Source organism: Empidonax traillii, unplaced genomic scaffold (genome assembly GCF_003031625.1).
Source record: "Empidonax traillii isolate 1590-97213 ecotype Southwest subspecies unplaced genomic scaffold, ASM303162v1 scaffold451:size1465578, whole genome shotgun sequence".
NCBI lineage: Eukaryota > Metazoa > Chordata > Aves > Passeriformes > Tyrannidae > Empidonax > Empidonax traillii.
In genome coordinates this window covers 148043-168616 of record NW_020955644.1, presented here as the reverse complement: position 1 = coordinate 168616, position 20574 = coordinate 148043, and the positions used below count along the sequence as shown (strand labels likewise).

Below are 20574 nucleotides of genomic sequence, written 5' to 3'. Positions count from 1 at the left end.
TCTGGCTCGTTCCGAGCGGCGCTGCCCTCGCTGGGGTTTAATCATCAACTCCTGCGGGCACCGTGGAGCAGGCAGGGGTTGTTCCCATTTATTAATTACACCTCTGACTGCAGACAGGCTGTGCTGAGGTGCTGACAGCCACCTCCACAACTGCTCAGTGGGGAAACACGTGGGCCTGGAGCTCCGGTGTTGCCACGCTGCTCACACAGAAAATAAGCCACCTGCCAGCACATGTTATAGGAAGGAAATTCCCTTAACAAGCATAGCCCAGAAGAATAAATTCTGTAAAACCTAGCTCTCCTTTAGTAGTAGAAGGTGTAAGACAGTGGTACTCCCTCAGGAGGGTCCTTTCCATGTGCTGCCATCACTGTTCCCTGATGGATCCATCCTCCCTGCCCTCTGCTCCCAGCTGCCTTGGGAACGATGCTGAGAGATCCCCTGGTTGCTTCCAGTGCTGCCCCTGCTGGTTTTATTTTCTCTTTTTGTTTAAAGGGGGTTGGAATGACATGAGCTTTAAGGTCCCCTCCAACCCAAACCTTTCCCTGACTTTCTGTGATTCTATAAAATAACACTGAGTAGTCTTAGGGGGTTCCCACTTTATTGTATTCCATTTTATTGCTAATACAAGGACAATTCTATTGCTTTGCTACTGGTGTGGCAATAAATGTCCTCAGACTGATTAGTTGTGCTGAAGCCCAGCCAATATTGGGGAGTTTATGGCACAGGTTTGGTACAAAACACAACAATTACTGCAATATAAGTAATCATATCACGATAAAGGAGGCAAAACTATTCAACAGAGATTTATCTTCAGGCAGGGACATTCCAAAGTGCTTCAAAGATTGTTTTACACAGAAAGCAGTCTGGCCTTCAAAGCCTGTCTGCACCCAAGAGGGGAAGAGCAGAACTTCATACCCTCCAGCAGAATCAGGGCACAACAGGTTTCTATCAGTCCCCCTCTGAACCCCACACACTTCTCACACAGTGAGTGTTATCCTGCAAATCCTGGAGACACACAGAGTGCTGGAACCAGCCCAGGGCATTCTCAGAAGTGACACAGGTAGATTTTTGTTTGCGATCAATCATTTTTATCTGAAGGAAAAGCAGACCAAAGTCCCTCTCAGTAACACAAACTGTGAAATGCCTCCACAGTTCTGAGGATATCAGTGTGTCTGCACCTCTCTCAATTAAGATTATTTACTTAGTGCAAAAGAGAAGCTGTGTGTGTGCAGGAACAAACCTCCCTTAGTTGCATCTTCAGGTCCTGTGAAGCCATGGGAATGGCCATCACCCCAAAATAAACTGTAATTGTCACAAACATACCTGGGGTTTGGTGGGACCTGTGCAGAGCTCTGGGTTTGGTGCTGGATGGTGGTGCCTTTCCCGTGGCAACAAAACCCACCAGCTGGCAGATTTTAAATATACAATGGTTAGAATGCAGCAAGATTAAATTCAGAGATAAATCAAACGTGGACTGGCAAGGCAAAAAAACAGACAGACAAACGACCCAACTCTAAAGCAGGACTGTTTTACAGCAGGTGTTGAAGCAGAAACCACCTTTTTTGTCTTGGATTCAGAAAAAGTCCAGGATCAAAAGACAGGCACAAGCTCCATGAAGCACTTGGGTCCCCTCAAACCACAGTTGTTTGAGGAAACATGAACAAAGTTCTTACTTGCTGTGAAGTTCTGCCTGGAAGTGGCTCACAGAATGCAACATTTAACTAAAAATGTTTAGAGACAGGTGTATTATGCTGAAGTATTTTGTCTGCAGGGCAGGGGAATTCCTCTCAGACTCTTGCACTTTCTGCTCCTGACCTCTTCACCTTTTCTTTTTCCCCCTTCCATGATGCCACCCACGTCATTATGGCTAAAAATGACCATCTTGGGGTTCCATGCTCAGTATATTGGGGGCATCTCTGCTCTTCCTCCAAGCATTTCGACCATCTCCCACTTTGCTCAGCAATGCACATCTAGATTGGAGAAAACTTTCGGTGCACCCATTTTTAAATTCTGAACATCAATATATGGAAAAAAGAATTAAACATCGAGAGGTGAGCAAAGACTAACTGAGCTGCAAGCTGCAAAACCCACTCTAATAAACTGAATTCCATTTGGAAGCAGAGCAGGAGAAGATTTCCAGCACCAGAAGCATCACAGTCTAAGGTAGGTGAGCCTCAATTTGCCCTTAAAATACTGTTGTTTGGAGAACAATGTACAGTGATTATATGAGATACTTTGAGGGATTTCATCTGTGGTATGTAAAGGATCTGAAATTTAAAGTAATTATTTCCATAGCAATAAAGGTATTAGAGCTCATTTATAGTGATTTTTCTTCTTTTAAGGTAGTTTGCCTTAATTTTTTTTTCCTTTTTAAAGCTCTAAAATAAATTACTGCCTCTTTTTGACCACTAAAAATTATATGGCCAATTTTATTTATAAAAATCCACACACAGAGAGACTGCCCAGTTATATAGGCCATTTATGGATGGGGGCAGGATAATTGGTTTAATCAGGCAGGTGCAGAAAATTGATCATATAAATATTTTCACAATATAAAACTGAAATGAGGACAAGGAAAAAAAACCCAATCATATATGGTTTACTTCTGGGATTTACATGGATCTTGTTTTTTCACTTTCTTCTTTGTATTTAATGTCTATTTGCTGGAACACCTCCTTGCCTAAAGCCTAAGATTAAATGAAGTTAAAATGTAGCTGACAGCTCTGTCCTGCTGATATTAATCCTAAAAATGAGGAAAAGAGGGAGTGCACCGGCTCAGCTGCAGTGCTGTACATCAGGAAAGATTAAATAAGCACAGGGATAACATTTTTCCTGATGTAAACAAGGACATTCAGCTCATTCTTGTCAGCTTTTTGTCGCTTCAAGCCCTCCAGATTGGTGGGAGTGATGGCACTGAGTGAAAAATCCCCATTTTTCGAGTCACCCCTCCCGTGGCTGCAATGAGGGAACTCCTGAGGCTCTGCTGAACCCACTGCCCAGAGCTGGTGGGGGACTGGAACATCCTCCTGGCCCTCTGCTGGGCACAGAAAGCTGGGCTGTGCAGGCAGATGTGGTTGGGCAGCTGTGCACACACACACACACACACACACACACACATCCCCCTGCAGAGCTGCCTCAGAAACGGGGAAAACCTGGAGGGGAACTGCCCAAAGGGGATCCTGGGCCAGCTGGACCCCCCTCCCAGCCTGCAGTGGAAGGAGGGGAAGAGAACATTTCTCCAGCCCTATCTGCTCCAAATGCCTGTCAGAGCAATCCAGAGGTTTACCTCGGCAGATCCCAGCCACAGTCTCTCTCCCTTCTGTTTGATAACACAGAAATCAGCAAAATCCCACCCCCGGAGTGAGATTTTTGAAGTTTGCTGAGTGGACCCTCGTGGAGGATGGACATGGTGGTTGTCCTTCTCTTGGCAGCTTTGCTGCAAGGTGAGTCACCAAGAAACCAGGTGTCCAGCCAGCTACAGTGATAAGAACAGGTAAAGATGGAACTGGGGACACAGGCCCGTGTTCTTCTGGCTAAATCCTCGCTTGGACACCAGACACATCCACCTGCAACATGGAAACCAGTCGAGCCACCCTCCCTGCCCACTAGAAATCTGCAGAGAGGCAGCAAAGCGTGGCACAAGAGCTGGGAGGAGAATCCCAGCTCTCCATTGCTCTCACTGCAGCATCTGCAGGAAGTTGCCGGGTCAAGGCAGAGTTTGCAAAAGCCAAAGGTTATTTTTAGGTGTTTGCCATGAACTGCTGCCCTCGACCTTTAACTCCAGGGCTGGTTGGGGATCTAGGGGATCCTGTGAGGGGCATGAAGGGTCTCCCCATCTGTGCCACGGTGTAGATAGGTGATGCAGCCCTGAGGGAAGGGAGCACACCCCATCCAAAATAAACTGTGGGCTCTCTGAGCCAGATGTCCCACTGGTGCCACTCAGAATCACCCCCCCCGACTCGAAGGGGCTGGGTTTGCCAGGTGGGATCTGGTTGTCTCTGAGTAACCAACAGCGGTTTTTCTCCTTCTTTCTCTCCCCCAAAGAGCCGGTTTCAGGCAGCCTGTACGGCCCCAGGTTTTTGACAGGTGGGCTCGGAGGCTCCGTCACCCACCAGTGCTTCTACTCCATCACACCAGCCAACAAACACGACCGAAAGTACTGGTGCAAGGTAGCAGAAAACGGGGTCTGCTACACCATCATCTCCTCAACCGCCCCCGCCTCCCGGGAGTACGAGGGGCGGCTGTCCCTGCAGGACATCCCCCAGAACGGCACCTTCGCGGTGACGATGACAGGGCTGAGGAGCAGCGACACGGGCAGGTACCGCTGTGGCATCGGCCCCACCAGGGGGGGCCTGCACGTCAGCCTGAACCTGACGGTTCTGCCAGGTAAGTTTGGGCAGGTGGGTGGGGGACAGGGGGAGGCTCTGCTGCAACCACGAGCGGTTTGGGATCAGGTGCTGGAGCGTCCACGCACAGCGGGTGTATCAGCTTTTTGTACCCCACCATGTGTTAGCCATATACTTACAATAATGAGGTGTGACAGCAAAGAGGTTTGGACAAATCAGCTGTTCATATATGTAGGAGGAAACTCTCCCTGACCTGGCTGTGTGCTGGACAGTCCCTGTCCTGCTCTCTCCCTGCAGATGCCCCTGTGTCGAGGCCCATCCAGGTCGTCCAGGGGAAGCTCCGTGGCTCTGTCACAGTCCTGTGCCCCTCTGGGGACACCCAAAGCGGTGGGAGGAGGTTCTGGTGCAAAGTGGGAAGAACCAGCTGCACTCTCCTGGCCGACTCCGACGGCTACGTGGAAAGGAGATACCACGGACGAATCTTCATCACCCCTCGGGAGAGCTCTGGAGCTTTCAAAGTCCTGATAAATGACCTAACAAAGGAAGACTCGGGGCTGTACCTGTGTGGGGTGGAAAGGCTGGATGGTGGGGACAGCCCACAGGAGGTGGCTCTGCAGGTGACCACAGGTAGGACAGGGCATGGGGGGCTGCACAGGTTCCTCGCAGCGCCGGATGAGGAGTATTAAACACCAATTCTGTCCCCTCCAACCTGCAGCCTCCGCTCTTCCCAGGAGATCCAAATTTCTCAGCGGCACAGTGGGAGGCTCGCTGTCCTTCCAGTGCCACCATGACCCCGAGGGGAGCTACGAGAAGAAGTATCTGTGCAGGTGGGAGGAAGGGAGCTGCTCCCTGCTCCTGGACACCGACGGGTTTGTGCACGAGTCCTACAAAGGGCGGATCCAAACGACCCGCAGCGACCCCGAGCACGGGACCTACACGGTGCTGATGAGCCAGCTGAGAGAGGAGGACTCAGGCTGGTACTGGTGCAGGGCTAAGAGTGGGCACACAGAGCACACGTCCTCTGTGAAGCTGCACATCCAGAAGGGTAGGTGGTGGGGTGGCCTGGAACACAAACAGGGGTGATCTTTCAGGTCCCTGCCCAAGCTGCTTTCTGTGAGAGTCAAACAGAAAATGCTTGGGTCTGTTTTTTTTTTTTTTTTCATGCCGAGTTGCAAGGTGAAATGCACAAAGCTTTGGCAGCTCTAACACGTAGCCTCAGCAAAGAGACAGATATTAAAGCCTAAAAATAATGTTCTCTGTAGAAATCTGCTCTTCACGAGACCCAGAAACCACCACTCCTGTCCAGTCCACTTCATCAAGTCCGGCTGCCTCCAGCACACCCACAAAGAGGAGAATCACAGGCCTGGTGTACGTGATGGGCACTGCCACCAGGAGCACCACGGTGGGCACTGTCACCAAGACAACCAGCACCCTGCTGCCCACTGCCACCCCTGGCACCTCTGGAACCTCCCCAGCTGAAACCTATCAGGAGAGGTAATTCCACAGCCACATTGGCACTGACCTGGTGGTTTATGACCTGCCTGCCCCATTTCCCAGGGCCCTACAGAGGGGTTGTGCGCAGGTTGCAAGTCGAAAACACCTGCAGGAGACATTGGAAGTCAGCAGAGCAGAAGGCAAGGTTGCCTCATGTCCATGTACACTTCTCTTTGAGCTTGTCTGCAAACCTTCTGGTGCTGCCCTCTCCTGTGGACCAGGTGCCAGAGTCAACAGATGTGCTCCTGTCTGGTTTGCTTTGCTCAGTGCAGAGACAGGACCTTGGGAAACATCAGGCTTGAGCAACAACCTGGTGAATCTGAACCTGCTGCACACTTGAGTGCACACCACCTTATCCAAGCCCCTGCAGCAGCCACTAACCCGGGCAGTGTTGGGTGCCCGGTGTTGCATCAGCAGTTGTCTTTGGACAGGGTTAATCAGAAGGCTGTGGGTATTTTGGCCAGTAATTATTCCGTGGCAGTTGTCCACACCAAGGCCTGGGGCTCAAGTGGTTTCCCAGTGAATTTACCTTCTGTGCTTCCTGTTAGGCAGGATGGCTCTCCATCCCCAGCCCCCTCCAAGCCACGTCTCCCACCCATCCAGCCAGAAGGAGGAGGGGGGAGGATGTTACTAATCACAAATCATGCAAATCTTGTATAAAGGCTCAGATTTTCCCCCCATTCCTGGCAAAGCCCCCTCTGCTTGGGGAGCTCTGATAGCATGAATAACATTTTTGCAACACCTTCCAACAGCGTCAGGGTCCCTAACAGCTCACAGAAAGGGTGTGTGGACCTTGCTTGTGAATTTGTGTCATGAAAACAGCTTGTTTTCCTTTTGGAGGGGCTGGCAGCACAAACCCCACACAGCAGAGCAGAGGTAGATGTAGAAATTACTTCCTCCTGAGATAAACTCCAGTTCAAGTGATTTCAACTCGACTTTGTTGGCTGTTCTTTGAATCACTTGGAGTTTATAACACCTTTATACTCTTTGGGGTAAAAACAACAGCCTGCACATAGGGGAACCAAAATTCTGTTTAATTCTGGTGATTCATCTTTCCAGCTCCTCAGGTGAATCCCGTCTGCTCCCAGTTGTGCTGCCAGCTCTTGCTTTGCTGATTGGCATCACCATCACTCTTCTCACCCTGGTCAAAATAAAACTTCGAAAGAAGAGGGGTAAGTTGGCCAGGCAACACCTTTTGGGCTGCAGAGGTCGTTTTGCAGGGGCTTTGGCTTTGTGATTTCCAAGAGCTGGAGTCTGACCCATGGAATATTTCCACCTCTGGGGACACGTGTCCGTTGTGTGGCCAGTGCAGGCTGAAAGCACAGCTGGCAGTGCAAGCAAGCAAAAAAGTCCTCCAGAAGTTGTTTGGCTTTTTTTTTTCTTTTTTTTTTTTTTTAAATATGCTTAACCAAAAAGCAAATGAAGGAAATGGAAATCCTGAAGCTCTGATGAAAGCAAGGTTTGGGTTTTTGGGGGTAGAAGATTTGTGGCACCGCGAGTGCTCGGAAATCCTGAGGTACAAAGAGCAGGGACCTGCGTGGCCTGAGCAGTTTCTGGGGCCAAATCCAGTGCAAAACACACAAAGAAAGGCCCCCAAATCCCTTCTAATGATTTATTTTTAAAAAATACATGCATGTATCTTATCCCAGAACATATTATGTCTGTAGAGGTAAATTTAGGGACGGAAAACCTTCAGCAGTGAGAGGGAATACATTTTTCACAAGAATGAAACTGGGAAACAATGGCCCTAATCTGGTGCTTGGAATACTTAAAGAGGCATTAATGGAGGTGCTCCCTCCAGTGCATCCATGTGTTTTTGTTTTAAAGGAGTAGAAAGAAGCACCACTGGAAACCTGGAGGCAGCAACAGCTCAGGCTGGTCCAAGTCCTGCAAAAGAGCAAACAGTGGAGGAAACCTCGAGTCCAGGAAAAGTGCAGGAATGCAAGATGGACTCTGGCAAATGTAGGTGGGTGTTTTCTGGAACGGGCACTGTGTCATCTCACCGGTTAGAAGAGAATAAACCCCAAATTTTAGGCAGGGAACTCGTGGCTTAGTAAGTAAAATACCTCCAAGGGAGAGACACGAGGTTTGCAGTCCAGGAATTGCAATCCACAGTCCAGGACTTGTGTTCTGCTGCCAAACTACTGCCTTTGCTCCTTACCCAGAAATGTTGAGCCATAGATTTCAAAAGACTTGGATTAAATCCTATATAAAGTTCATAAATTTATTATAGGCTTGATTATAATTTTTGCTTACGTGTAGTAAACCTGTTATCGCTCTTCCTGCTTGTTCCAGTGAAATCTTATTGCTTATCACCTTTTTCAGTATTCCACAGAAGTGATTATTGTTCCCTGTGTTGCAACAATATAATTCTTTTCTCTCCTACTGTGCAGGAAAATCTATGCTATCCTTGGAAGATTCAGGATCACCAATTTATGTGTAAGAGTCTCTGTCTTCTGGCAAAATATAAATACAGAGGGTCTGCCTCAGAATGTTAATATTCTCTAAAGAGGAGTTCATTTAGAAAACACCTTAAAAAGTCTTTTAAAAACCTCTGATCTGTGGAGATTTGTATCAGTGAGAATTTCTTCTTAAAAAAAAAAAAAATTTGAAATAATGGTTCAAAAATTTGTTGGTGGGATTTCATATTCTCATTACACTGAGAGCCAAAAGGGGTCCTAAATCTAAATAATGGGAAGAAAAAAAGGACATCTCCCCTAAAATCTTGAAAATAAGCAATCAATATTCTGTGAAAAAATTCTCCCCTTAATCTGAGCAGGAGGTTGACTCCAGATATTCCCCTCTGAGCCAGGTTTTCCCAGCTTTCTGTTCTCAGGACTCCCTAAAATATCAGACCCCTTTAAAACACCAAGTTTGGCAGAAAAACAGAAAAGCCCATGAAATCACTTGCAAAAATATTGAAAAGAGGCAACAGCAGATCACAGCTTTCCTTGTGTTTTGTTATTTTACAGCCACCCTATGGGGAAAAACTGCTTTTCAAGGTGACTGATGAAGACTTGAGCCAGAACCTGCTGTGAAGGCCCCCCCTGTGCACGAGCTGGGAAGTTTCCCGATGAAAAGCCAACCAAGAACCCCTCGTTGCTCCCTATCCTGCTCAGAACCCAAATTCCCTTTACTGAGAGCTGAATCCCCAAGTGGCACTGGTCATGTGCTTTGCAGAACAGAGAATAAAATAAAGCATCTGCAACCTGGCTCTTTGGGGGCAGAGAATCCCAAGGGAAAGGTCATGGGAGGGAAGGACCCTCATGGTCCTTCAGGGTGGCTCAGTGAGAGTCAAAAAAATCAGAGAATCACAGACTGGTTTGGGTTGGAAGGGACCTTAAAGCTCATCTTGTTCCACACCTCCCAGTAGCCCAGGTTGCTCAAAAAATAAGGATTTTCTGTTGTTTTTTTTTTTTTTTTTTAATTGAAAAACCTGACCCATTGGGTCATTTTGCAACACACAAACCACCTCTGATTTCAGTTTATGAGACACCCCACGTTCCCAAGCGCTGTTTTCCCTTCACCCCCCTCTGCAGAACCATCCCCAGCTTCGAAACCAAACCAGTTCAGCCCAAACACTGCCCAGCCCCAAACAGCAGCTTTGGTTTGAGCTCTCAGGTTGTGTGTCGTGCTGCAAATTGGGCTTTGCCCACTCCCCTCTCCTCCCCCCCCAGTAAAAGCAATCCGAAGGTTGTTTGTTTTCTGGAGATGCCAAAATGCTTTGGAACCTGTGACTTGGCAGGAGAACATTTCCTCGTGTGTTAAAGCAAGGAAATGTATTTGCATGAGGAGCACCCTTGGCTAAATCAAAGTTATTTCCAAGGCTGGCTTTAAGATCCGAGAAATTTCTTAAAGATCCCAACTCCAGGTCAGGATCTTGCTGCTCCCAGGCGGAGCAAGAACAGCTGGAGCTGCCATCCTGTTCAAACTCTTCAGCTCTCACTGAGAGCAGATGAGGAGAGCTCTGTGTGACCCCCTGGTTGGAAGGAACTACTGCTTTTGAATTGTTAGTACAAGGCAAAGCAGGTTAATGATTCATCCCCAAGTCACACAAATATTTTCATCTTCATTACTTTTACTTTGTTTCTCATTTCTGACAACCTCACACCTCGCAGGGAATTTATATTTGGGCTCCTGACATGCCCACAGCAGGAGAGCAAAGAAATGAGGTGGGAGATGAAGGCAAAGCTCCTGTTAATTATTTTTGATTTTAAAGAGCTTGCAATGTTCTTGGTCTTCGCAGACAAGACCAACTTTGCTCACCAAGACTCCTGCTCTTCCCACCAGGCTGAGGGGACTCAAAATTAGACTCCCTAAGGCTCCCCAGTGTCTTTGTGCCAGGCAGAGGTACCATCCTCAAACCAAGGCTGCCTGGCTCCTGTCCAAGCAAAAATCTGCCTGGAAGATGCTCCACGGACTTGACCCCATGGAGACTCCTTCCTGAAGGAGCCAGAGGTGCCCTGGACCATTCCTGGGAGCCCACCCACCCTTGGGGTGGCTGTTGTGCAATGGGGGGTGTGTAATCAGGAGGTAAATAAGAGGGTGCACCCTCAGAGTGACAGCAGAGCCAGGCCAGGCATTGGCTTCCCGGCTCTCACGTGGGCTGGTGCTCACCTGCCAGAGCTTTTGGATGCTATTCCTTTAAGGCACAACAGGTGGAAATGCAGGACCAAAGGCGTATTTAAGCCAGCCTGGCACTGCCAGAGCCCTCGTCCTGCTGGGACAGGCAGGCAGGACACTCACAGAAGGTCCCAGGGTCACCAGCGAAGCGAGAGCCTTCAGAAAGAAAAGCAAAACAAAATCCTGCAGAGGGAACTGAAGGTGTAAGTAATGCTGCTTCATTGTCTTTTGGAAATGCAAAATCTTTCTCACTACCTCTTTGAGATGGGGAAGGAGAAGAGCAACAGTCTGGAGCCTCTTTTGAGGGCTCTTCCTCACAAGTTTAGGGAAGCAGCAGCTCTGAACCAGCAGGTCTCACTGGTGGGAGGCTGATTTCTTGTGAAAGAAGGCCAAAAGCATAGGAACAGGGTTATGACAGTTATGTTTGCTTCTCTGCAGTAGTTTTTTTAATCTTTCCTCTCTGAAAAAAAAAAAAAAAAAAAAGGATAACTGTCGTTACAATATTTGCATTAAATATTAGCATAGAAAATAACAAATGTTAGTAAATATTACTGTAGCAACCTAAAGCTTTGCTACTCAGCCTAAGGTCATTAGAGTCTTTTGAATTACAACAGGCAAAACCTCCATCTGAAGTACGGAGAAATATCACCTCCTAATTGTTAATGAATCCTGCACTGGCACTGTCCACCCAGACTGGGCTGTGCAGTGAGTTGGGCCTCAGGATGTTCCTGCTCCCTGCAGTAGGAGCAGAATTAAACTATAGAATATTTAACAGTGTCCAAGTTGTTTTCACTTTCCAGCCCAAGGAACACATGAACCACAACACTCTTATCTGAAAAGCAACAGGTTGGTGCCTGGGGTACCTGACACCTTGAAGGAATATAAAATTAGGACACATGCTGATGAATCTAACAGCTTAAAGGAACATAAAATTAGGCCAGCAGCACGATCTCAGCTGGGATTTCAGTCCCCGCCATGAGGGTTGTCTGATTATTCTGTGTCATTTCTTTTCTGGAACATATTGCTCATGCAGGGCAGTGTTTATCTTTTATCTGAGAGTCGATTCCTCATTCTTAACTCCACGAAAATGGGGTGGAATGGTGGCTTTTCCACATCCTACTGCAGCAAACAAAACTCACAGTAAGTTGAGTTTGCAGTGACCTTGATGAGCAACATAAAGGTGTGGATAACCCAGTCCTGTGCAGGAAGAATCTGTTGCTGTGCCCTTTTTGGGGGGCACAGAGGTCTTCAGCACCTCCATAAATCACCCCCAGCACAAATGCCAGTGCTTCTCCTCCCAGTGAAACTCCTAATGCTGGTTTTGATTTAAAATGATTTCGGGGAGGGGGAAAATACTACCTATATATAAAGTATCTATGTTACCTATATGTTATTATGTCTTCAACTATTTGAATAACAGCAAGCATTCCACAAAACAGAAGGGATCCCAGGCTGGAAGGACAAATGTCACGACTAAATCCTCGTGTTTTGTCGATCCCACAGCACGGCCTTGACACTGGTCATTGTTAAGAGCAGTAGTTAATAGCTAATGGGTTGGACTGTGCTGATCCCTGGCAACTTCCACCAGGAGCTCTGAGAAGCTGGCATGCTCCTGGTGCAGCTGAGTCAGCAGAATTTGGGAACTGGACTCTGGTATTTCATACCCAGCCAGTGCAGCTGCTTGCTCAGGTTTGCACAGTTCAGGGATCAGGTCCTGCTCTCTTCCAAATCATTGTAAGCCTGAAGATATTCCTCCCTGGGAGTGACAGATTCCCAAAAGCACAACAGAAATGCAGGGAAGGGCTTGTCATGGCTGAGGTTTGGAAGAGCCAACCTGGTCAGAGAGCACTTGCAGCTGGAAATGTGGAAAATATCACAATGCAAGCATACAACAGTGCTGGAGAGGAAGGTGATGGTCCCAACTTAGGTCAATCCCATAGTGCTGAACCAGGAAAGTGTCCACACACTGTAGATTAGGAAACACAGGCAGAGAGCTCTCATACCACATCTACTGCTGGTTAGCCAGGGGCAAATATCAAGGCCCTCTTTGTGCCATGGTGTTTGCTTTCTGCAGAATATGTCGTGTTTATCTTGCTGGCTACTGCTGGGATATGTATGAAAGAGCATTTTTCATGCTCAGTGAGTTAATTATTAGCCATGGACAAGTAGCCATTGAGCAAATGGAAATCACAATACAAGGAAGAAGGCACAACAGAACACCTTTCATCTTAACAGGGAAATAAAACCCCTTTTTCTTCTGCCGGGAATTACCCTTAATAAAATAGTGTCACTTGATGCCCTGAACTCAGATTCCTCTGATTGTTCATAAAGATTTTCCTTGGCACCTCTCATCATCTCTGATGGGTCTCTTCCAGCCCAGTGTATTCTATGAACTTGGAACAGGCAGGGAGATCAAGAGCCATGCTCGGGAAATGCACATTCCCATCCCTGCACTGGGCAGTGTCCAACAGCACAGGCAGTTCAGGCCAAAGAAAACACTCGAGTCAATGGAGAGCCTTGGTTTCCTCTGAGCCATCACTCTGCCCAAACCAAAAGGAAGGTCAGAAATATTCATCCTGAAGATTATGGACGTATTTCAAGAGGTGCAGCTTGGTTGGTTGTTGCCCATCGCTGGATCCTGGCCAAGGGTTAATTTGTGTGCAGTAGGTTGGACAGGTGGGACAGGGCTTTACTTGGTTGATGTCTGATTCTTGGAGGACTAGGGCTGAGGTAAATCCCTGCAGCTCACTAAGCTGCAGCTGAGAAAAGGAGGGGAAAAAAAAAAGTAGAGGTGAAAATGTTACCATTTTTCTCTTTCAGGGGTCCTTGAAGAGACCAGGGAAACAAAGAGCAGGAATTAAAAACAGGCTTCAGTCAGGAACTCCTCACATTACAGAAGGGAGATTGGGGTGTTGGGATGAGACCCACAGGCAAGAACAGTTATCAGCTTCCTCTTTCCCATTCAATTCCTTGACAGAAGCAATTAAAAACTATATTTCTCTCTCCTTCAAGTGGCCACCACCCCCATATCCTCCAACCAAAAAAAGATTTACGTGATTAAGTTAAATTTTGCAAGTGGAGTTACTCACCAACCTCCGTGTCTTTCCCAGGGAATGCAAGAAAAATGGCTTTGCTAGCGTTCATCTTCCTCCTTGCCCTCCTCCCAGCTGGATCTGCAAAAAGCAGACACCCCCCCAAGGCAACAAGTAAGTGCAACTCGCCTGGGGCACAGCTCTTGTGGTGGCACCTTCAGGGAGCAGCTTCACCTCATCAGTGCCCGCCACTGCCACGGGGCCTTTTCAGGGCACCTGGCGCTGCTCAGCCCCCGGGTCCACGCCCGCCCCAGGACGCCTGAGCTGCGTGGCAGAAGTTTATAGACATTTACAGACAGCATGTTTTCCTCTTGCAGTCTTAAGCCCTGTGTTCGGGCCACGGCAGGTGTACGGCGTGGTCGGCGGGTCGGTGACCGTGAAGTGCTTCTACCCCCCCACCTCTGTGAACAGACACGACAGGAAATATTGGTGCAGGCAGTCGGGCAGGAGGTGTGTGACTGTTGCCTCCACCACTGGCTACGTTTCCTCAGGCTATGAGGGCAGGATCTCCGTCACTGACTACCCGGAGGCAGAAAACTTCCAGATCAGCATCTCCTCCCTCTCGCCGACGGACGCCGGCACTTACGAGTGTGGCGTTGGTGACAACGGCAGAGGGCTCTCCTACAAAGTCACTCTGAGCGTTTCCCAAGGTGATTACAGCTCTGGGGCTTCTTGAAGTATTATCTTCTCTTACACCCCCCCTCCCTCCCCTTTTAAATAAGGCCCCACAGATCGCCTGTGGAGCAGGGGCTCCCTGCTCTCAGCAAACAGCAGTTTTCATTCCACTGACGGCTGGCCCTGACTGTTCTGTATGCACAGGTCCAGATGTACCCGAGGCAGCTGAGCTCTTCTACGTGAAGCTGCACAGCACCTGGACCGTGACCTGCAGCTTTGGGGAGGAATTTACCTACTTCAGGAAGTACCTGTGCAAGATGGAGGGAGAAGGTTGCCACGACATCATCGATAACATCGAAGACGATGTTATTGATGCGGATTACAGGGGGCGAGTTCTGCTGAGCCTCGAGCGCTCTCCAGGCTCATTCAGCATCATGATGACTCAGATGGACTGGGAAGATGCAGGCTTGTACCGCTGTGGGGCTGGTGAATATGGGAAAAATGGAAAATCCAAGGAACTTGATGTGTTTATCTACGAGGGTAAGCTATTCCCAGTGCGTTTTCCACTTCATCTCTGCTTCTCTTTGGAAGCGTTGCTAGCAGTCTCACTTTATTTAACAAGGACTTTAATTTCCCTTTGCAGGCTGCTATTATCCTATTCTTCATCTAGATGCTTCTATTTATTTAACTATCTGTAATGCACTAAATCATCAGTAATAAAGCTTGTATCAAGACTTAGCTTTCCCAGCAGTGCCTGGCTGTCTTCCCCAGCCCAAAACTCCAGGGGACAAATTCTACCTCCCAGTCTGAGACAAACAAACCATCTCTTCAAGTCTTAATTCCTTGAATCTCAATATGACAGATGTAGAAAGGAGAAGACCTGCCCTTCCTCTAGCAAAGGGAAAAAAAGCTTTGAAATGTCTGTACACAAAGCCAACAAGCACCCGGTGAATTTGGGGAAAAGAAAGGCCTGACAGACTCTTTAGGATCAATTCCTGGCAGTGCCAGGACAGTCTCCTGCTGGTTGCACCCCTGAGCTTTGCCTAACCTTGCTTTAAGCCATAAGAGCTTTGTTTGATCTGATAATACTGATTTTCTTGGAAGAGTGCCCCATGGACCCAAGTGAGACGTTCGTAACCGCTCATGTCATTTTTACCGACAGACAAAAACTTCCCTCTAATGAAGTCCACGGTAACTGCGACAGAGGGAGGTTCAGCAACTTTCGAATGCCTCTATGAGCCTCTAAAGAAGTCCTCAACGAGGGTCTGGGCCAAGTGGAAATCGGATAAATATACCAGGATCATAGACAACACAGGTTATGTGAAGCCACAGTACGAGGGAAGAGTGGCCATGTTTGAGAACCCAAATAACAGGACAGTCACCGTCATCCTGAACCAGCTGAATGAGGCAGACAAGGGCTATTACTGGTGCATAACAAATGAACTGAAGGAACAGCAAACATCAGCTGAACTGAAGCTCACAGAAGGTAGGAGGTGGCCCTTTGGCAGTTCTCTGCCCGCTCAGTAGGTACGAAACGACCTCCTGAGCACCCTAAATGAGCAAATCTGGCCTTTTGAGAAGAGATGTGAGACCCAAGCCTGAACTCACCTCAGTGGCTCTAAAATTGAAACACGTGGTTTCAGTTTTATGAGAGAAAGTGCTCACAAAAAATTTCTTGTGCAAGTATTTCTTAAGCCTGGCAAGAAACCCACGCTCCCCACCCCCCACCCCGCTTTCACCCAGAGATGCATAAACAGCATCCTTAGCGTTAATTTACCGATGTAGGGAGCACTTTCCCTCAAAGATCCATCTGTAGCAGCACCACTACCTGCTGGCTGACATTCCCAGCGCTGAAACCACTAACACCAGCCTTGATGTTCCATTTGCCCTTGCAGGAAAACCTCAGCTGACAGGACAGAAGGAAGTGGAGGCGCGAGTGGGCTCACGGGTCGACTTAACTTGCTCCTACCCGTGCGCCTACTACTCCTACGAGAAGTACTGGTGCAAGTGGAGCCCCAGCGGCTGCTCCATGATGCCAGCCTCTGATGTGAGGCAGCCGGGGCCAGAGGCAACCTGCAACACTTCCAACAGGACAGTTATCCTGAGCTTTGACTCGGTGACAGAGGAGGACGCAGGGTGGTACTGGTGCGGGGTGAAGCGCAACGGCCTCTTCGGGGAAACCATGGCAGTGAAGCTGTCTGTGACTGCAGGTGAGCCCCGAGGCAGAGGTTTTTCCTGCTCGCCAGGGCTCTGGATCACTCTGCCAGTCCTCTCCGTAGCCACTAGGCTGCAGCACCTCAAAACACAAGTGCTGCTCGCCCAGGCAGCCTCCCAGCGAGGTGCCGACATCACCCCAACTTGGCACAACTTGCCTTTAGTGTTTTCATCCACTCGTTGTTTTTTGGCTTCCTGGTCCCCACCAGCCTAAATCTCACTTCCTCCCGTGCCGATTTTACTGTTACAATTTGTAGCATCATTTAGTTTAAGCCACATCTGTCACATCTTCACCAGATGCGAAGAACTGATGTAGTTCAGAGACTCACCTTGCTCCAGGGAGCTTCTTATCTTAGGAAACAAGTGTGCAACAGGAGAGGAAAGACCAAAACCAACAGCAGAGGGTTTAGTCTCAGCTTTGGTGCAGTATTGTGGAATTAAGATGGTTTTTCTCATGGAGGAATATTGTTAGAAGCAGGGAAGAAGCAGAGCACTGGATATCCCATATTTAGCCATCCTAAGTGGGTGATGGTCAAAGTGAAAACCTCATTTCATTGCCTTTAGGGGGGTCAAGGAGCTAGAAATAAAAGCAAAGCAAATATTCAAAATCTGTTCTGGAAACATTAGAGGCAGAACTCGGAAATGCAAGACTTTTTCAAAAGTTTCTAGGGAGAGAGAGTCTACTTGAGATTTCTGAAGTAAATTATTTGGAATGACATTATTTCCGATCTCAAACCCCCATTTTAAAAAGACTCTCACGTGGAGCCAAAACCCAACACATCCAACTGGTTTTTGTGTCCCCATCTCTGTGCTGCTGCTCACTAATCACACTTCCTTCCCTGGGGTACAGCAGGAAACGATGCCAAGCACAGCCCAGAGCTCCTGGATGTTGATGCCCCCAGCCATGCTGAGTTCCCTGACCATGCTGAGTTCCCCAGCCATGCTGAGTTCCCCAGCCATGCTGAGTTCCCCGACCATGCTGAGTTCCCTGACCATGCTGAGTTCCCCAACCACGTTGAGCCCGGCCCTGGACCCCGAGGAGGAGCCTACAGTGACTCTGGGGTGAGAAGTGGAGCTGCCCCAGGAAGGTTGGTTCTCTCCTTGCTCTGCCATTGATGATTTTCGTGAGGTTTCTATCAACCCATTGTGGGTACTCTGTATACCGTGTGTGTGTGGTTTAGCAACAAAAAAAGTTCTTGTCCCAAAAGAACTCTGCTCAAAACATCAGAGGAAAAGGAGAGGGAAAAGTTACAGCAAAGGGCAAGGTTACTTGAAATTGATCTGTAGTTCAAGAAAATGGCCCCAGAAGATTAGAGATTAGAGATTCCAGATACAAAACAACTGCTTGAAAGTACTTCTGTTGAGGTTGGAGGACTTTCCTTCACACATTTATAACTAAGCTGCTGATGCAGCTATTTTGGCACAACCTCTATACTGTATTTTTGTTTGTCTTTTTTTTTATTTTACTAGGATCCAGTGCTAGGATCCAGTCCATTAAGTGACTTGCATCATGCTCGCTCAGAATTATCATTCCATACAAATTTAGAGTGCTGGACTTTCAAATACATCATTTTTAGTGTTCTCTCTTTCCCTCTATTCCAGCTCTGACCAAGGCCATGGCTCCAATACTCTTGCTTTAGTGCTGGGCCCCATTGCTGCCCTGCTCCTGATCGTGGTGACAGCTTTTGCCGTCGTTAAATACAGGCAGATGAAGAGATCTGGTGAGTCCCTGCCTTTGTATCTTTGCTGGGCTGGGCTGCTCTCCTGCTTACCTACCATGTGATGGGCAGGGAAGGGACCCTGCTGCTCCCACTGACCCCATCCCTGGGTCTCCAACACCCAGAACAGAGTGCCCAGCTGAGACAGAGCCCACCCCAGTGTGTGCTTTGCACTTTGTATCCCACAGCACAGGTGCCAACGTGCTCACACCAGCTCTGAGCAGAGGGTTTGTTTATTTTCCCTCTCTTACCAGACCTGGTGTCCATTGGGAGCTACAGGACGAACATCAGCATGTCAGACTTCGAGAGTGTGAAGGATTACAGTGCCAGCAACAGCGCCTGTGTGAAGGAGAGCCAGGAGACTGCCATCGGAGGGGACGGTAGGGTGCTGATTCCAGCCCCACCCTGGGGTGAGAGGTCTGCAGAAGGACCCTACAAAAGCCCCAGAAATGCCTGCCCACCTCTCTAACACCTCCCTTTCCCTCCCTGCAGAGTTCGTCACCACCACGGACACCCCAGAAAGTGCTGCCGAGGCAAAGAAGGCAAAAAGGGTAAGAGGAGGCAGGAGAGAGCCCACTGACCTGGGAGACACAGCCCTCCAGTCTCTGCCAAAGGGGCTGCCTTCTCCCAGGGGCCTTATTTATATCCAGGTTCTCTCTATCTTACCTGGATCCAGCACCTGCTGCAGATCAGCCTCTGTGGGTGGACCTTTCCTGACTCCATGCTTTAGCAGAGACAGTAACAGCAGTCACCCTGCTTCAGATAGGAAACAGGAAACCAGTAAAGGCTTTAGGGCAGGGGAGATGGATGCCACCACACAGGGACAGGCTTGCCATGGAGTCCCAAACCCACAAACACTTGGGGTGTCCCCAGGGCCGAGCAGAGGAGCGATGCTCACATCGGCACCGACGTCACCCTCTGGGTCCTCCCACTCATCCACTCTGCCCGGGTCACCCCGAGACCCTCACAGCCCACACAGTGCTGCCTTTCCCCTGCCACGTGCTGCTGTCCATCCCCAGCCACCTAACTGTGTCCTCCTGTCCTTCCCCAGAGCTCCAAGGAGGATGCTGACCTCGCCTACTCCACCTTCCTCCTCACCTCTGGCAGCATCGCTCAGGGTGGCTCCGGTGGGGACAGCCCTGCCCTGGATGTGTCCCCTCCCCAGGATCAGGTCTGAAGGTCAGGGATTGAGAGGAGGCAGCGACTGGGACCGGCTCTACCTTGAGGATCACACCAAGCCATCAGCAAGCACACACACTGTTCACTGCTACCACAATTTGCTATAGCTTGACCTTTTCTTTTTGCTTAAATTCAGCTTCAAGTGGTGATTTAAGAGGAATTGTTTCATGCCAAATGGGGCTGGGCTGGAAGTGCAGGGTCTGAGTGAGCAGGAGTTCAAGTGGCTCATTCCACCAACAGATCCAACACAGTGGGCTCTCACAGGCATTTTAAAAAAGTCCCATTTTCTTTTAAAAGGCAGCTGGAAAACCCTTTAGAACAGCATCTGATGCTTTTGATTCCTCTAAGCTTTCTTGACCTGAGGGCAGCACCTGCAGGCCAGACACGGTCTGAAGCGTTTTCACGCACAAGCAATAAAGAGTATCAGTGGCTTTCAGCAGACCAGGGAACTCGGTCCGTGGGAGAGCACGGGGAGAGCACACCCAGACAGACACAGTAGAGGTGGGAAAAGCTCAATATTCCACAGATAAAGCAATGTAGGAAGCAGCAATGATGAAGAAGTGATGAAGCAGAGAAGCAATTTTCCCCTGAACACCAGGAATGGGATAGGCTGGTGCCTTACCTGGAGAAGAGAAGGGCTGTGGAGATGGTTTGACAGGGCCAGGGCAGAAACTGCAAATTCAAATTCCTGATTCCCGAGCTTGTGCTGCTGAAGGGCAGCTCTGAGGTCAAACCACAAAATATTAAGAATGAAAAACATCACCCTGGGTAGGGTCTGACCTGTGTTGCAGCAACACCACACAATATTTCTAGTTTAGTAAAGTATTAGCTGTGTTTAAAAGAAATGAAGACAGAACCATAGCTCAGGGGGGTGCTGGAAAATGGCTGTTACCTGAGAGACACTGAGTTTCACCAAGGACAAAACACAAATTATTCCTGAATCATGGACCCCCCCACAGTAAGTGCTGAGATGAGCGTTTGTGTTTTCACGTCCACAGTGCAATAGTCATCACCTTGCTGGGACCTCAAATGTCAGGTTACAGCTCACCTACCTCGTCCTCCAGGGCTCCATCCCCTCATCAGCACAGTGGGAAGGGGCTTGGATATTGGGAAAGGTGGGGAGGGGCCAGGACAGGCCTGTGCCCGCCTGGAGTTGCTGGAAGTGAATGACTGACTCAGGTGCAACAGGAAAGGCGTGAGCCTGGAAAGTGTCCCCGGGGGTTAGCGGCAGGAGAACGCTGAGGTTTGGAAATTTCTGAGAGGAGAAAACCCCTTTTGCTCTCCCTTTGTTGA

General features: G+C 48.8%; 2 protein-coding genes across 4 annotated transcripts; both read left to right on the top strand.

Moving 5' to 3' along the window:
- Positions 1 to 3400: 3400 nt before the first annotated feature.
- On the top strand, positions 3401 to 8878 carry LOC114063122 (polymeric immunoglobulin receptor-like). The gene is made up of 9 exons (XM_027895186.1): positions 3401 to 3443; positions 4045 to 4386; positions 4644 to 4973; positions 5062 to 5391; positions 5609 to 5840; positions 6900 to 7012; positions 7668 to 7806; positions 8234 to 8279; positions 8813 to 8878. The coding sequence occupies exons 1-9, from the start codon at positions 3401 to 3403 to the stop codon at positions 8876 to 8878; spliced, it is 1641 nt and encodes a 546-aa protein (XP_027750987.1).
- A 1592-nt stretch (positions 8879 to 10470) lies between these two features.
- PIGR (polymeric immunoglobulin receptor) lies at positions 10471 to 19906 on the top strand. Of its 3 annotated transcripts, none has more exons than XM_027895200.1 (12): positions 10471 to 10666; positions 13574 to 13669; positions 13873 to 14205; positions 14375 to 14710; positions 15333 to 15656; positions 16066 to 16380; positions 17235 to 17286; positions 17377 to 17472; positions 17987 to 18105; positions 18357 to 18482; positions 18595 to 18653; positions 19154 to 19906. In XM_027895200.1, exons 2-12 carry the CDS (start codon positions 13588 to 13590, stop codon positions 19277 to 19279), a joined length of 1968 nt encoding a protein of 655 aa, XP_027751001.1. In that variant the 5' UTR covers positions 10471 to 10666; positions 13574 to 13587; the 3' UTR covers positions 19280 to 19906. The 3 variants fall into 3 exon arrangements, with proteins under 3 accessions (XP_027751001.1, XP_027750999.1, XP_027751000.1); XM_027895198.1 differs by lacking the exon at positions 10471 to 10666 and adding an exon at positions 11511 to 11604 and having other exon boundaries at positions 13570 to 13669; XM_027895199.1 differs by lacking the exon at positions 10471 to 10666 and adding an exon at positions 11512 to 11604 and having other exon boundaries at positions 13570 to 13669; positions 17238 to 17286.
- Positions 19907 to 20574: the final 668 nt, after the last annotated feature.